This window comes from Priapulus caudatus, unplaced genomic scaffold (assembly GCF_000485595.1).
Source record: "Priapulus caudatus unplaced genomic scaffold, Priapulus_caudatus-5.0.1 Scaffold578, whole genome shotgun sequence".
In the NCBI taxonomy this organism is placed as follows: Eukaryota; Metazoa; Priapulida; class Priapulimorpha; order Priapulimorphida; family Priapulidae; genus Priapulus; species Priapulus caudatus.
Genome location: NW_014577639.1, coordinates 62,275 through 80,225, shown reverse-complemented (window position 1 = coordinate 80,225; position 17,951 = coordinate 62,275). Strand labels below are relative to the sequence as shown.

The following is a 17,951-nucleotide window of genomic DNA, read 5'->3' as shown; positions in this document are numbered from 1 at the left end:
CCTGTCGTGTATCAATCTCCACCCGCAGACTGTCATGCTCACTTTGCAATCCTTGTGCTGCCTGCAGGTTGTTTACTGATGGCTTCGTTGCCATCTCTGCTAGGACCTGGTCGGCCCACATCTCCAGATCGCGTGACTGTATCACACAATATTCACTATTATCATGTACCACTCATGTACACATCACCAAACTGATGCACAGTGCACAGATTAATCGACCATGAGAAGAAATTAGCAATATAGGCACTACAATATAAAATTCGCAAGAAAATACACTAACAGAAATCAGCGAAAAATTAAAAATCCCCTAAAATGGTCAGAACAAAGTTGGAGTGTTGAGGTTCATGGGACACATAGTGGTTTCACCTTAGCCATGTAGTGAAAGAGATCGTGAGCCATTTGCAAGCGATCACTTCTGTATGCTGCCTCGTCCTCAAGTTCATTCCAACGCTGGATCACCATTGCCTGGAGACCATGCAGCTCATCTGCTGCCTCTGGGTGCCCCACACACAGATGTTCACAGTCATTCACTAGATCCTATCCCACAAAATTAATAAATGTTTACTGGTCATTATTGAGCCTAAAGGTCTTCAGGAACAGACTCTTTAATAATAAAAAAATTTCCTTCACAATTTATTCTGGCTAATCACACTATATTGTTATTTGGATCATATGTTATTATCATAATACAAAAATGTACGTAGAAAGAAGTATAGTGGCCATAACGCTAGTATCAATCAACACGTTAATTCCCTTTATACCCCTGTCACACCTACTCGCGATCACGCTCACGCTCCCACTGCGACCTGAAAAGTATGAAAGCGCGAGAAAAAGCGCAGTAAGATCTCTGAGAACGAGTTGGTGACGCAGTGGAAACTGTCAAGGACGGAAGAGGGTCGCCATGGGCTACGTTGAGCGCCAAACCTCAGCGCTTGTGTTGTTCCAAATCAAAACAAGCACAGCAGGTCGGCGCTCTGTAATGAGCGGTGTAATGACGCAGTACAGTCGCCGTGGCAGCGCAAAGCAAACTACATGAGCGTATCGTGGACGTAGCAACAACGAATAGAAGCGACTTGGGGTCGCAGAAATCGTCCCCTGCGACTGGTTTGCGACTGCTGTACCCTCATTGCATGGGCTCTCCATACGTGCCTCTCCCGTTCTTATTGCGCCGTTACTGCGCTTCCACTACGCTTGTTACCGTTCATTCTACGTCCACACTGCGCTGCAACTGAGACTATGACGCTCGTAATACGTCCAAGGCGTTGTTCCTACGTTTGCAATAGGCTCACAGAGCGTTCTTATTACGATCCCACTTCCACTGACCCCCCCCCCACACCCACCTTTTGGTATAAATATGTATAATAGAACTTCATCTTCTATACACAATCAGTGTGCATCTGCTCTTCACCATGGCCGCAGACAGGCAGAATGTGCATATTGTACTACAGTTAGCACATATGCAGGCACAAGATGGCCAGGCCCTTGTCAACATCATTAGAAGGAGAAGATGGAGGAGGGAAAGAAGGGAGAGAAGCTGGGTTCGACCATGGTTAGATGTGGGGAGAAGAGTTCAGTTTGGTCACTATCACTGCCTAATGGCCGAGCTACGACACGAAGATCCTGCATCCTTCTTTAACTTCCTGAGAGTACAACCAAAGATGTTTGATGAGCTCCTAGCAAGACTTGGTCCAAGATGCACCAAACAAGACACCATGTATAGGAAGGCTATGGAACCAGGGTTGACGATTGCAATTACTATGCGCCACCTATAGCAACCGGTGACAAGCACGCCAGTATGAAGTTTGACTTCAGAGTTCCTCATAGTACCTAGGAACAAGATGCACTAATATATACACGCCGCGCACGCGCAGTGAGCGAGTTGCAAACGCATTGAGAGCGTAGTAAGAGCACAGCGAGAGCTACTTGGATGCACTGAGAGCGCACAGAGCGCAGTGGGAGCACACTGAGCGCAGTGGGAGCGCATTGAGAGCGCACTGAGCGCAGTGGGAGCACACTGAGCGCAGTGGGAGCGCATTGAGAGCGCACTGAGCGCAGTGGGACCGCATTGAGAGCGCACTGAGCGCAGTGGGAGCGCACTGAAGATCAAACTGGGAACGCATAGGATCGCATTGAGAGCGTAATAAGCGAGTCAAGAGCGTAATGTAAGCTACTGTTAAGCTACATGGTGTCACACCATGGTCACACCACGCCATGGATTTCCATGGGCTGCGCTTTTCCTCGCGCTTTCATACTTTTCAGGTCGCAGTGGGAGCGCGAGCGTGATCGCGGGTAGGTGTGACAGGGGTATTACGTAAGACTGCATTCACGGCACAATTATAGCTACATAATAACTAGACACTGACTAGTGGCTATTTCGTATACCCTTAGTTGGTGTTCAATAGCAATGAGATCATTTTGAAATAACTCATGTGCTTTCATCAGACGCTGAACAGAATGAATGTCACGTCCAAGGTCATCAGGCATAGCTGCATTTTTCTCCTATGTGTGAGCAGATTAGAAGGCAAAGATTAGGATGCATGAAAAATAGTCAGCAATCCTTAAACCATAGAAAAGTCAATATATATCCAGCATGTATACGCCTCACCTAAATAATGAAAAATTGTACATACAGTCCTTCGTCATGCCAACAAAAATGCTGATAAATGGTAACATCATTCACCTGTATTCGCAGCAAAGCATCACTGATATCACGATTGAATTTATGTAGCTCTGCAGCATTTTCCAGTTTGTCATTCTGCTCATTCACTGCTTTACGAAAAGTCTCCCATGCCTCTCTGAAATGCAATTAATCCAATATTGCCACTTTAATACTGCATCATTCCACAATTCTTTACTGTAATAATATAATATTAGAATTCACACATGCAACACATGCCCACACGCACACACACACACACACTCGCAATGCGTGCACGCTCTCTCTCTCTCTCACACACACACACGCACATGCACATGCACACGCACACGCAACCGCACACACACACACGCACACGCCCACACACACAAACACTCACTCACTCACGCACGCATGCACGCACACACGTTGAAATGAATTTAATTAAGGAAAACAATGGCATATGGAGGGGTAAACACCTATGCATATAAAATCATCAGAATATGATGAACCGTGATGTATGCCAGCAGTATACCTGAGACTTTCCTGCTTCTCTGCTATCTCTGCTGTATGAATGGTGTTTCTCAGCAAGAGGGCATTGCCGTCTTGCTGGCATTGCTCAAAGATTGATGCATGCACTTCTAGGTCATTTATCAACTTCCCATGCTTGGCCTGCAGCTTCTATAGCAGCGTATTACAGCAGGGATTTAAAGCAAGAATAAAACCTGATTAATACAACATACAACATATGAAACATTAAGATTTATCGAGCCAAAATAATGATAAGTAGAATGGTTGATAACTATGGATGATAACTAGTCACATAACTTAAGCCCCAGCGATACAGGTAGACAACAATGAAGCTTTAAGGGAAAACGAGATGAATACCAGTGATTACACGGAAGTGAATGCACAGAGAAAGATGGTAGTACATATAATTACATTTCAAGTGATTACACGGAAATGAATGCACAGAGAAAGACGGTAGTACATATAATTAAATTTCAAGTCGGGCCTCGAATTAAGCGACGAGAGGGGTAAGGCAATTTTTTGGGGGCATGTGAGAAATTGCCTTGAATTTTCTCTAAAATGGATGGGCACCGAGGCAATTTTAAAAGGCATCAAGGCAACTCTCAGAATTTGAGAAGGGCACCAAGGCACTTTTTTAAAATAACTAAAAACTCATAACAAATTAATACATCAACATCCCCTGGCTTTTAATGTACAAACAGGCCGAGTCCACGTGCAGTATTTAAATATTCGTGTTCTACCACGAGCATACACAGGCGCAGTGGCACACGATTTATCGATCGTCTACTGGCAGCGGTTGGCAGCAAGCCACGTTTACGGTTATTGTTTTTGCCGAAGGGTAGACTGGTATCCGGACTCACGCTCTGCTAGACAATGTACACGCTCTGCGACAAACAGTGCGGCCGCGAAGCAGTCTAGCCAGAGGCACCGACGGCAATTACAGAAAAGGGCAAGGCAGGTCACTGCCGTCGGTCGGGTTAGATTTTCAGGGGCAGTACGGCGATTGCGTGCACGTGTTTGTGCGTGCGTGCACGTGTTTGTGCGTGCGTGCACGTGTTTGTGTGTGCGTGCCTGTGTGCATGCGTGCACGTGTTTGTGCATGTGCGTGCCTGCATGCATGTGAATTACGATGAGGTTTTTGAACCTTTTGCTTGTAAATAACTAAAGCAGATTTACTAAACTGCTCTAGGGCAGGTGCTCATTTTTGAATATTTGGATTCAAAAGTTCCAGGAAGCCAAAATATGGAGTTTCTCCAGTGAATACTCAAACTCGGTAGCAGATTCCAAGATGCATGCTAATTAATTTCATGTATTTGCTATATTCCACAAAGGCTTTCCAGTATAATATAGTATACAGCTAGAGCTCACGGATTTAAAAAAGCACAAGTGATAGTTCATGCAAACCTCAAAGTGCTCAAAGTCCTGTCCTAAGTCCTCACTTTGCACCAGCTGCATATGCTGTGTTGCCCACTCCTCCAAATCATCAGATTCACGTAGAAACTCAAGAACATCTCTTCTAACTGCTAGCTTCTGTTCGCGCTCATGGGCAGCATCATTCAAAGTGCTTGACTGCGCTTCTATGTGCTCCTGAAACCAAAATATATTAGGTTTATGAAGATCACTTTTAAAAAGAAATAAATAAAACTGAACGTCAAATACGTTTATCTATGCGCATGTGTATAAACACGTGTATACATATGTGTGTGCTTTTGTGTGTGTGTGTGTGTGTGCGTGCGTGCGTGCGCGTGCGTGTTTGTGTGTGTGTGCTTGTGTATGTGTGTGCGCGCGTGCATACGTGTGCGTGCGTGTGAGAGTACAGATTTTGGTATTATGTATGACAGATTGTTTGACTGATACGTAGGTAAATACAGACTTCTTAAAACACACCTGTCGTTTCTTAATGCTCTTGCTGTCTGGATGGCCAAAATCAGCCAACTTGCTACACAGGTTTTGCAGGTCGGCTAGCTGTTTGTCATAACTTGCAATTTCCAATGTCAGTGCCTGCACGTGTAGAAAAGCAAAAAATGCAGTATAGATATGCTTTCGTGCAGTATAGATCTCTCACAAGGCACTGCTACTATCGATGTTTTTTCGTCCCGTTTGCTGTAGATGTACTGTGCTACAGCATACAATAATACGTTATGAACGTAACGCATTCCACTTCCAGTACAAACGTTTTTAACACATTATTCCGTAACATGAATCACATTATCACATTGACTTCCATTTATACAGATTCGTTTTCACGAGTTTTTTTGGCCAAAAGAAGTAGGTATAATCCCCTACCTCCCCTAAAAAAAGCACAATTGTGAATGCAAGTAAAAATCGGTGAACACATGTATAGACTATTTAATGATGTACAACAGGAAAGAGTGTTCAGAATAAGAATTAGTATCCTGTAACTGGAGTACACTGCATGAATGCATGGCACTGACCTATGAGCAAGTAAACATTTGCAAGAATATATTCTAATTATTTCATAACGTAACACAGAAAAGGGATCTGGGTAGAAATGCCCGTTTTATCCTTTGAATAATTACGCAAGAGCAAATTGTTGTTTCATATCTCAAGTAAAGTGATCAAAATTTACATATTATTAATGTATTTATTTAATGTATTTATTTATGTAATTTATTTAACCAGAGTTATTATGTGTGTATAAACTTTTAGACTCTTGGAAATTGTTCATCGTCGTACAATTTATCTTGTCTTCACACGTGAAAGTATATATAGATCAATACTGTTAAAGTTAGAGACTAACCCTAGTGATGGCATCTATATTCTTAGAACACAGGGATATATCATTACATTACACCAGATGTCTAGCTGTCTTGTTTTCTGTTATGTATAGATATTTCTATTTTTCATAGATGTCAATCAGAAAGTATTAATAAACAAAAGTATGGAAAGCCATCCCCTTCAAAAATCATTTTCAAACATTTCAAAAACACAATTTTAAATCAATTTAAAACATTTCAAATTAATTAATAGAAATACGAATTACTTTATATTGTTCGAAAAATTTAAATTCAAAATTTAAAATCAATTCACAGAATAACAAATCAATTTATTAACTTGCAAATTAATTCACAACTTTCCAAAATAATTTCCTGATATACAAATTCCTTCACATCATTGTAAAAATGCATTTTCTAAACGTACAATCTTTTTTCAAAACAACAAACCAATTTACTAACTTGCAATTTAATTGGATTAACACTGCTTGACATAATCACAAATGCTCTCAAATCTTGCTTCATGCACCCTAACAATTGGAAATTATAAGTTTTAAATTAATTTACAGAAATACACGAATCAGTTCACTAAGTTTGGCAAATTAATTTTTTATTTTAAAATTTAATCACCAGGAAATGCGAATCTAACTGTTGGTCTTCAGGAATTATTAGCGTAACAAACGAAATGTATAGCTTAAATTTACAATTAATCTACAGCTTTCAAAACATATATAAATGTTTACTATCAAAGAGCTAATTTAACAATCAATTTATGCAACGTCCAATCTATTCAAGACCTCTGAAATCACTTACTAACGTTTACAATTTGCCGCCCACTCTGTTGTTTCCGGTCCGTGTGCAAAACTATTCAGGAAACTTCGAATGAATTCATAGGACTTGCAATCTATTCACTACACTTTCCGAACCAGCCAACTACAAACCAAACTCCAAATCAATTCATTCTACAAGTGCCCGAATGCTTCAGCTCGGATTGATATGCTATAGAGGGTTCCGCGATTTTTTATATTACCCACAATGCAACGCCGCCGGCCCTGACGGATACAGAAGCCAGTTCAGGCATGGTACAAGTACATTGAGCAACGCACCTCTGCTCATTTTATATTCGCCTATTAAGCAAATGCATCACAACGCCGCTCTCCTGCGGTGTTGTCAACTGCAGCAATCGGTATCAGAGAGAGCCACACAGCTTTTTTAGGCTGCCTAGCGTGATCACAACACAAGGTAAAGTGACGAGAGACCAGGCGGACCACAGACGCTTGGAGCATTTTCAATAAAAAAGCAATGCTGAATAAGCACGAAATGTATTTACTACAAATGTCTTAATGTTTCTCTACTCTCTTTCGCCTAGTATTACTCACGCACGGCGCACACCGCTACACATTTACACTTATAATTTTACATACATAATGCTATATCGCCGATATCCAGTAGGCAGCTGTTTGAGTGGGGGTGATGATTTCGATTTCTCTTGCACGTGCAGCATACTCTTAATAAAATAGCACCGAGGCAACATGTGAACAGAATGCACCAAGCCCGGCTTTACAATTACAGTGTGCTGACATGATGCCTGTCCCATTTATCTCATCGTGACTCATGCTCGGATAGAGAGATGGTATAATCAGATACTGGGAGTGCATAACACGTGCTCGGATAACGTAGATGGGACTCTCACTGTTCACATGATAGATGTAGACTGATACACCACTAACCTAACCGCAGAACAGTGGATCGTAGGCATCCAGGCTTTTGTGGTTCTGAAAGTCCTTGAGAGTATAAAATGGACTCGGCTAGAATGTTAGGTAGTCAATTCACGAGATCCTAATAAGTACGTGATGGGCACAAGTTGTGGTCCTCGCTCCATTCTCGTAAGGGTGTCGATTCCCAATGCACGCAATTTTCTCGAGATAGCGTGCTTTGGCTACGTTGTCTAGTGAATCAAAGTACTTGTCCATACTACGTACACTTCAGAGATTTTCAGACAGTTGGCAAATGTGCATACACCAGATGTTATAAAACGCTGCGTTTGATAGCTATATGCAGTAAAATCGGTGAAATTTCTGAACACTCGCGATGTAAACAAACTCAAGTCCATGAACATATGTGTTGCGTGCAATCTCGCGACGCTAATATAAGCCCTGCGAAACCTGACCTGTGTAATCTCATTGAACTCTAGCGGAGCACCCCAAACCACGCTGATAAACCTGTCCCGAAAAATCGGGATCCACCTGCTACTAATATCTATTGCAATAAGAACACTATACTATAGCTAATGTAAAATCGGTGATTGTGCAGATCGGCCGATTATATAGACTGGTACACGCTCCCACCTCTCGGCTTAGTTACTCGATGGATGCATGGACCCATCGAGTAACTAACCCGAGAGGTGGGAGCGAGTACCAGTCTACAGATTACACGCCACACGTGTTCGCTCTGTTTGTAACCGGTATGGCCAGCGGCACGGGATTGTAGGTAATATTGCTATTTTTAGTCCAAGACGCGGAACCCTCTATAGTACGTATTGGAGGATCCGATTTTTACCACGCTGCGGGAAAGATGAGTTTGATTACAGCACTGTGGTTTACAGCTGCACACTACAGTGTAGTAACAGTGTTGCCCAAGGAGCGTTCAGCGTGACATCACGTCCAGGTCACGTGTGTAAACATAGCTCTGCTGAACAAGAATAACATCAAGAAGAGAGCATAACAATAAAAGAGCATAAACAACATGAATAACATAACTCTCTTATTCATGTTGCTTGTGCACGCAGCACAGGGCGGGCTAGCTCTAGTACTATAGCCCGCGTACAATGACTGCCGCAGGCAGCGCCTGTCACTACGGCTGCGGCTGCACTGTCACTGCGGCTGCCTGCGGCAGTCACTGTACGCGGGCTATAGTACTAGAGCTAAGGGCGGGCGTGCGGTGTACTTGTGTGTTGCAGATGAGCATTTGACCGGCATTTACAGGTGATTATAGGCGAAATAGAGTAGAGAAACATTAAGACTTTGGTAGTAAATACATTTCGTGTTTATTTACCTTTATTTTATTTTATTGAGACGTTCCACGTGCCTGTGCCGCCAGCGAACGCTTTTGCCAACCAGCAGAGCTATGTTTACACACGTGACCTGGACGTGACGTCACGCTGAACGCTCCTTGGGAAACACTGTCACTACACTGTAGTGTACAGCTGTAAACAAACACATCTTTCCCACAGGGTGGTAAAAATCGGATCCCCCAATACGTATCCATCCGAGCTGAAGCATCCGGGCACTTTTATAATGAATTGATTTGGAGTTTGGTTTGTAGTTGGCTGGTTCGGAAAGTGTAGTGAATAGATTGCAAGTCCTATGAATTGATTCGAAGTTTCCTGAATAGTTTTGCACATGGACCGAAAACAACAGAGTGGGCGGCAAATTGTAAACGGTAGTACGGTAGTACGGTGATTTCAGATGTCTTGAATAGATTGGAATTTGCATAAATTGATTGTTAAACGAGCTCTTTGATTGTAAACATTTATATATGTTTTGCAAGCTGTATGATTAATTTGTAATTTAAGCTATACATTTGTCGTCTGTTACCTAATAATTCTGAAACCAACAGTTAGATTCGCATTTCTGGTGATTAATTTTAAAAGTAATAAATTAATTTCAAACTTAGTGAACTGATTCGTTATTCTGTAAATTAATTTAAAACATATAATTTCAATTGTTAGGGTGATGAAGCAAGATTTGAACATTTGTGAGTTTATGTAACATGTTACCAATTAAATTGCAAGTTAGTAAATTGGTTTGTTGTTTTGAAAATAAATTTTTACAATGATGTGAAGGAATTTTGGAAAGTTGTGAATTAATTTGCAAGTTAATAAATTGATTTGTTATTCTGTGATTTTAAATTTTGAATTTGAATTTCTCGAACAATATAAAGTAATTTGTATTTTTATTAATTAATTTGAAATGTTTTAAATTGATTATAATTGTGTATTTGAAATGTTTGAAAATGATTTTTGAAGGGGATGGCTTGCCATACAAAATAATTAAAGATATCTAGAAAAGAGTACACTATATAGTGAAACCCCGATTTTACGCGCCCCGATTTAACGCGAATTCGGATATAATGAGATGAGTCATTGGACCTTTTTTGCTCTTGCCAGAACTGAAAAGGTTTTTGGTGAGTTAAATTCGACGCGACGCGACGCATTGCAACTCACTGTGACTGAGTGCTTAGGTCGACAGCGACGCGACTGACAGCGATGAGCACTTAATTATAATTAATTTCTACTGTAACACCAATTTATTTGCGAAATTCTTTAATTCAAAGGTAATTTACTTGCCAGAAGGTAAACGTGCAAAAAACGGGTCAAACAGTGCAAAAATACGAGTGTTTTAGGATGTTAGGTCAACATTTGGCCAGTTTATACGCTGATTTTCTTTAACCCCGATTTAACGCGACGCCGCTTTTTTCGCGATGACATTTTATGGACCCCAACGTTTGCGTAATATAATGGGGCCACACTGTATATATATATATATATATATATATATATATTCACACACACAGCATAAAGGTCATGAAAGAATTAATGGCTGACCTTATGTCGTTTCAGCAGCTTCAAGTTGGCATCTTCATCGCTACCAACATTTTCATTGTCACACAGCTGTCGCTTCTCATTCATCCACAGCTCCACATCGCCTGCATCAGAGTTATACTGCAAGGCAACACAGTAGATTTTAGGGTAGACCAAGGAGCAAGAGCTAGGTGTTATCTCTGTCACTTGGGTGAACAATATCTCTTCAGCAGGATATTCTATGGGAAGATATCTGAGCCTCTTTGCTTTAGATGCCACATTGGTCTCAAAGGGAATACCTGACACAAGTAGAGGTATGCTTTAGGCAGTCTGAGGGATGGTATGGCTCTATGGCAAGTGTCATTTTACACCATAAATTACAGGAGTATGAATCAATACAAGTGCCGCGGAGCGACAGCGCTCATATAACGTCTACTGCGGTGACTCTGTGGTGGAGTGGTGGGATTCTAGTAAACCCTGTTAGTCCCAAATGTGTTCACATACACGCCGAAACAGTGGAATGCACATGAATGGTATCAGGAACCTTCTCAAAGGAATGTTCGTTGGGATCGTTATGAAAGTTGCCACGAGATGGCGCGTACGTTTAAGTGTCTTCAGATTAAAGATGGAAGCTCCCATCATACGTAGTAGCAACAACTATTTGCAAGACAGAATAGGTAATTGCACTCATCCATTTACCTACGCAAGCCTACAGGCTGCAATAGAGAGCTGCCACCTGTAACCAATTAACGCAGGCAAAAACTACACAGTACCACCACCACATGCACTGGCAGTGGCATACGTTACATGTAACATACTGACAGTACAGAATGCCATAGAAATTATATGATTTAAGGAGCATAAACCTTCTTCAACCAAATTTAGCTTTTAAAATTTCACTGTGACATTGTAGCCATCAATATCATCGGCAATGTATAGATTCTACTAGCAACCGGCAGTCAAATTCTTTCTAACAAGACAGTAAACAAATCCATGTTTAACCCTCCTCTTGAGGGTCAAAAGGTTATCGACACTTACTTCTTCTCTTGTCAAGCAGAAGGTTACATTTCATGGTCCTTCAAATAAAGCCATAAAAATGCTAGGTCACTGCTGAAAACAAAAAAGTTTTTCAATACGCCTCCGTCAGACCATGTCTTTAGAAAATGTCTAAAATCTGCCCTGTGGCCCATTGACCTTTGACCTGTGACCTCCAATTTCGGCACAGTGATGGCTTTTCCTACCATGATGCTATACACCGACTATCAACGAGCCTAGGTCAAGCCGTTTAGAATTTGTTGCGCGCAATTCTGCATTTCCTCCCTATACCTTAAGTTAAGGAGTGAATGTTCCCCCTTCTTTTACACCTCTTGACCTTTGACCTTTGACTCCCAGCTTCGACATCCCAACTCGTTTTGACGATCCCCCCCGATGTGCCAAATATCGTGACCGTACGTCGAGCGGTTAAGATTTGTGCCCAACTGTTGACGGACGGACGCTCGCACGGACGGACGATCATGCGATTCTACAAGCTGCATCTGACTATGTCAGATGAGCTAAAAAGGGCAAATGTGAGAAGATCATGTAGTGCTGGGACTGCTAAGAGAATAAATCTTTTTCATAATGAGTGCCGCTATTGCTGTTAGTGATTCGAAATTACATATATACTCTACAATATTTATAAACGTACACTAGTGTATTACCTGATGCCCACAAAGGGTGACTTCTAAGTTTTGAGTTCGCTGCATGGATGCATCCTCCAACTTTTCCCAAGCCTGCCTTAACTCATAACATTTGTCCCGTATCTCCTTCTGGTGAGTCTTATCAAGACCACTGTTGTCGGCTAATATCCTTTCACCTTCTTTAAGCTTCATTTCCACAACTAGCTGATGGCCTTCCAATTCCTTTTTAAATTTCTAACACCAAAGAGCAAAGAGCAATATGTGTATATATATATATATATATATATATATATATATATATAATATAAAGCAAGGCTGAATTTACTGATGTTTATTTATTAAAACGAACTAAATAACTAGAAACATTTTTTATCTTTCATGTCTTGATCAAAGTTCATGTACACTGAAATGATTCTAATTCGAACTCATTACTGTCGTGAACTATGATCAAGACAGGACAGTGAAGTTCAATTCATCAAAATAAAGAAACATCAGTTAAACCAATCTTGCTTCACATTTAAAATAAAAAAATCTAAATAAATTGTAATAATCAAATTAACAAAGTTATGATATATTAAACATCAAATACATATTCTATGACAATACATTAATATATATATATATATATATATATATATGTATACAGAGATGACGTAGGATGTAAGATCTAACATTACAAAACAGCATGCTTAAAATTATCGTAGGTGTTAACAATCAAAAGTAGTAACCTGGTGCTTATGTGTCAGACTCTGAGCGTCAGTTAAATTCTTGCCATAGTCAGGAGAGGTTGCCCGTGGCTCACGATCACTTATCCATTGGAGTTCATTTTTGACATCAAACACAAACTGATGGCAACATAGTGTGCTTTCCAACATCTTTCTGCGATTGACAACAGGCTCCTGCAATTTCTCATATCTGTGACAAATGATAGAATAATAATATAAACATATTTGTTGAATATCTATATATTGACAATAATACTATATGATAACTGCTACATTGGTTTGAAAAAAATAATTGATACATCACACCATTGATCACGATATACTACGTACTATATTCATTTATGACGACAATATTGTGAAAAACATACTTTATTAGGAATTATATGACATTAATACATTCAGGGTTATTCTGCAGTTGCTTAGTCTCATGTCAATGATGACTGATAATCTCACAAGTTCAATTGCTTGTTTAGTTTAAAAGTATTTACAATGATTAAATTATAATGAATAATATTTTATATGTAGACTTTTAAAGACTGTATCATTCACAAACTTATAGCAACCATTATAGCAATATCTCTAATACATCTATAGACAAGACTAAATTTTGGAATAAGTGAGTATAACATTTCCTTCCTTAATAAACATTTGAGTGTCACATGTTAACTAGGATAATATAATATATAACCAAGTATATAATACCAGGTACAAATAAGTATATATAACTAGATATGAAATATATACGTGTCTGTCACAGCTTTCAATGGTGGTGTGGAATGAACTTCACTGCTTCTGCTTAATGCCACCGTTGGTTCTACTCTCTGCTGTAGTTCTTCCACTGTCTCTATTACCTCTTTAATCTGCTGTTCCACTGCCTTATGAAGCAGAGACAACATTATTTCATGTAGATAATAAACTTACATTAGCTGCAGAGAAAAATGCTTACATAGAATTTAATATCATAAATACAAAAACGTCTAGCATAATAACGACAATAAAATATGCATACGGTTTTCACGAAACACATTAATCGCAATTAGTAAGCATGGACCTACCTGCTGCTGAGCGAGAGCAGTGCGAGCGGAGTGCAAGTCCTTTGGCATGTCTTCAATAGCCACCACCTTTTCCAGTTCTTCCAGATTGTCATTTGTATCACGGATAATCTGAACGACGGTATGCTCATCGACTACGTGCTGCAAATTTGCCTCCTGCAAATAAACACCTTCTATAACATCAACAAACACTGTTGTTTACAAATAGTTTTCCCACAGTATGACCCTATTCTAAGAGAGTAGATAACTATAGCCAATTTTATAGGACGTAACTCTAAACGTTAATGCTGCATGCCCTGCGATGCGATCCTTCCCTCGAGCAATGCACCCCCATAACACATTTGGGATTTTCAACATTAAAATAATTTTGTGTTTTTTAAAAGTGACAACACGAACGTATGTAGCTTGCAGTATAAATATAGTTATGGGAGTAATTATCAGACAATGATAACTCTTGTGGGTGGGAGGCATAGGGAAAAGATAGACACAGGTCTTTAGTCTTATACCTTAGCAGCAGCTGACTTGTCCAGCGTGTCACACTGTTCTTCAAGGTATTGCAGTATATCCTTAATGTCCTCTGAGGCAAAATGATTCTCAGCAATCATCTTCTCTCCATCCTGCCAGTGTTAATTAATAACATAGCTTGATGCACAGTGTATATCTCCCAAAGATTTGGCATTGTCAAACGCATTTGAAGAGAGCTATGCTACACGGAGTTGAAAGATGCTACATATAGAGTGGTTTTCAGTGAGAAAACTTCTAGCACCAGTTTTGACATGTGTGTACGTGTGCATGTGCATAAGCGTGTGCATCTGGGTGTGTCTGTGTTCGTCTGCGTATGTGTCAGGTTCAGTTGATGTAGAGTACTCTGGCTTGCGTATGTAATGCATGCAACCTGTTAATCAATGTAATTAAGGTGTATAAGTGAACATAATATGTTAAGTTGAAAATCAGCATAAATAGAGAATTAAAAATTTCCGGTGTGAATTTTAATTCAAGGTCATTGCAAAAACACAGACAATGACAAATTTGTAGGTGGATGCTCAAGCACTCTCCCATATTCTTGGTGCACATTACATGTTCACTGCCTGACTTATGTACCTTCTCTAGCTCTTCCACCCACTGCTGGTGAACAGCAAGTTCTGATTTCAACACCAGGTGCTTTTTCAATTGTTTGCTGGCATCAGACCACAGCACTGGAACATCACCTGCCGCGAGTTCATCCATTGCTTGCTGCTTCTCATAGATCCAGCTTGCAACCTGTTGGCAAAAATATCACATCAGTTTCTAATATCTATATATGTCGCTGTCACACCCTCATGTCAAGTAGTTATCATATATCGAGTTTTTAATTAGACGTACATATTATGATACGTTAACTTTCTCTCTGCACTGAATACAAAACTTAAAATTAAATAAATGTTTGAATGAGTGAGTGAGTGAGCAAGTGAGTGAGTGAATGAGTGCATGAGCAAGAGAGTGAGTGTGAGCGAGTGAGTGAGTGAGCAAGCGAGTGAGTGAATGAGTGCATGAGCAAGAGAGTGTGAGTGAGTAAGTAAGCAAGCAAGCAAGCGAGTGAATGAGTGCATGAGCAAGAGAGTGAGTGTGAGTGAGTGAGCAAGCGAGCGATTGCTTATTTGAATGACTGAGCATTCTGGCCAGCATGCAAGTTTATTTAGTTGGCCAGTTCGTGGTCTTTTACTCAGTATATTTCAATCTATGTGTAATAGTCCGTGGTTGAGTAGTATATCAACGTTTATTCAACACCGTGAATACAAACAAAGGTGTAAGTCAAGTGGAAGCCATTCCGGAACTGCCACTAGATGGCGCGGTGGTATTCACTATCGTAAACAAGTATCACGCACAGTGTATATGTAGTAACCCAGTGTCACGCTATGACATCCCTCCATCCTATGATTAAAGGTACTCCTTTAACAAATTAGCACAGTAACCGTTACACCTTAGGTATGCGAGATAAAACACACTTAGTAATGCAACCAAAGTAATAACCCAAAACGTTCTTGGTGGAATGCTTGACATCATACGACTATTAGTCCGCGACTCAGTATTCATGGAGATTATGCATCATAACAATACAAAATAACCGAAAGACAACTGTGGGTAGACTGCCCACGTTATCTGGTGATCCGGGGTTTATTCTGCCCCACACTGGATCAAGCATCCGAAAATTATTCTGTCCCACACTGGATGAACAACGTAGCACAATATCTCAGAGGTCCAGTCTCGGAGGTGGTACTCCACGGGTGAGCCGGGTTGAGCGACGCACTGGTGGAGCAGCTAGATGTGGAGACGCAGGTTGTACAGCCATAGGTCTCCCAGGTGTAGCCTCAGGGGCAGCGTGCTGAGCCTCAGCTGCACGTAGGTCCAGCAGTGGTGGAACCGCACGAGGAACCTCACGCGGAACCTCAGGCAGCACAGGAAATACCGGCCTAGCTGGGTCCTCAACCTGTTCAGGCAGTGCCGGTGCCTCAACCAGGTTGCCAGTGCATTGTAGCAGGTGGTCCTGATGACGACGCACGATACGACCATCCTGGAGCTGGGCCGTGAACAATAATGGACTGATACGCCGCAGCAGATTACCAGGTAACCACGTTGGTCCATTCGCAAAGTTGCGCGCCAAGACGCTGTCACCAGGGTTGAATGAGCGATCTTGTGCGTGTTGTCTTGTGTTGCTGCTTCTGTGTTTCCTGCTTTTCCTCCACCCCAGTGCTTGTCATTGGGTGGACCAAGTCTAGCCTAGACTTGGGTCGACGTCGAAGCAGCAGCTCTGCTGGAGAGCGACCGGTGGTTGAATGCGGTGTGAGACGATAGTTCGAGAGCCAACGCCTTTCGAGTGAGTCGAGTTTGAAGCGAACCAGTCTGCATCCGCTTCATCCCTTCCTTGAAGGACTGCATGAACAGCTCTCTCCGCGAGGCCATTCGACGATGGGTGGTAGGGTGCAGTGAATGTATGACGGATGCCATTAGCTGAGATGAGCATGGCAAACTCTTCACTGGTGAATGTAGGCCCGTTATCGCTGACAATGTAGTCTGGTAGACCATGCGTGGCGAGGCAGATTCGCAGCTTCTCCACTGTTTTCTGACTGGTTATTTTCTGCATCATGAAGACCTCCAGCCACTTAGTATGCGAGTCAGCGATGACGAGAAACATGTGTCCTAAGAAAGGACCGGCAAAGTCCACATGTATGCGGCTCCACGGATTCGCAGCATACTCCCATGGATGTAGTGGTGCTTGTGCTGGTCTATAGATCGATTCATTTGACATGATACGCTGCTTTTCACTCTATCTTCCAGATCATTATCCATAGGCCACCACACATAGTTGCGTGCCATGCTTTTCATGCGTGATGCGCCAGGATGTGCCCCATGAAGCTCTTCAATCAGTGCCGCACGATGGACGTCAGGCACAACTACACAAGTATCCCACAACACACACCCGTTCTCGCATGACAATTCCGTTCTGCGATGGAAATATGGCATCAGTTCCACTGACAGATTGTTATCAGGCCAGCCCTGCAGCACATAATGGACGACACGTGCCAGGACTGCATCCGATTTAGTGTCCTGCTAAATCATCGCGCATGTCACAGGACCTTCTTCTAGGTGCTGCATCAGGCTGACTACCAATGGTGGTACCGGTACCTCCATAGTCTGAGGTAGTGGAAGCCTACTTAGCGCATCTGCATTTGCTATGGTTGTGCCAGGTTTGTAGATGAACTCGTAGTAGTAGCCTTGTAGGATGAGTGGCCATCTCTGCAGGCGAGCGGATGCCAGTCGTGGAACTGCCGTCAGCTCCCCCAGTAAACCTAGTAATGGCTTATGATCAGTGACAATTTTGAAATGTCTCCCCCATAGGTACTTGTGGAATTTCTTGACACCCACCATCATGGCCATTGGCCAATGCTTCTTTTTCTACCTGAGAATAGTTCTTTTCAGCTGGTTGCAAAGTCCTGGAGTGATAGCAGACAGGATGTTCATCACCATCAATCTC

At 41.6% G+C, this 17,951-nt stretch overlaps 1 protein-coding gene across 1 annotated transcript in view; it reads right to left on the bottom strand.

Annotated features, from left to right (window-relative positions):
* Positions 1 to 38: 38 nt before the first annotated feature.
* Positions 39 to 17,951, bottom strand: part of LOC106811810 (spectrin beta chain, non-erythrocytic 5-like) — a 78,023-nt gene continuing 60,110 nt past the window's right edge. Inside the window, exons 31-44 of the mRNA XM_014815529.1 lie at positions 15,041 to 15,199; positions 14,446 to 14,556; positions 13,943 to 14,095; positions 13,632 to 13,762; positions 12,891 to 13,077; positions 12,184 to 12,396; positions 10,508 to 10,624; positions 5,054 to 5,167; positions 4,571 to 4,753; positions 3,171 to 3,316; positions 2,681 to 2,795; positions 2,383 to 2,499; positions 414 to 537; positions 39 to 136 (exon numbers count right to left, since the gene is read on the bottom strand). Coding sequence (XP_014671015.1) covers positions 39 to 136; positions 414 to 537; positions 2,383 to 2,499; positions 2,681 to 2,795; positions 3,171 to 3,316; positions 4,571 to 4,753; positions 5,054 to 5,167; positions 10,508 to 10,624; positions 12,184 to 12,396; positions 12,891 to 13,077; positions 13,632 to 13,762; positions 13,943 to 14,095; positions 14,446 to 14,556; positions 15,041 to 15,199 — 1,968 coding nt within the window. The remainder of the gene's footprint in view (positions 137 to 413; positions 538 to 2,382; positions 2,500 to 2,680; positions 2,796 to 3,170; positions 3,317 to 4,570; positions 4,754 to 5,053; positions 5,168 to 10,507; positions 10,625 to 12,183; positions 12,397 to 12,890; positions 13,078 to 13,631; positions 13,763 to 13,942; positions 14,096 to 14,445; positions 14,557 to 15,040; positions 15,200 to 17,951) is intronic.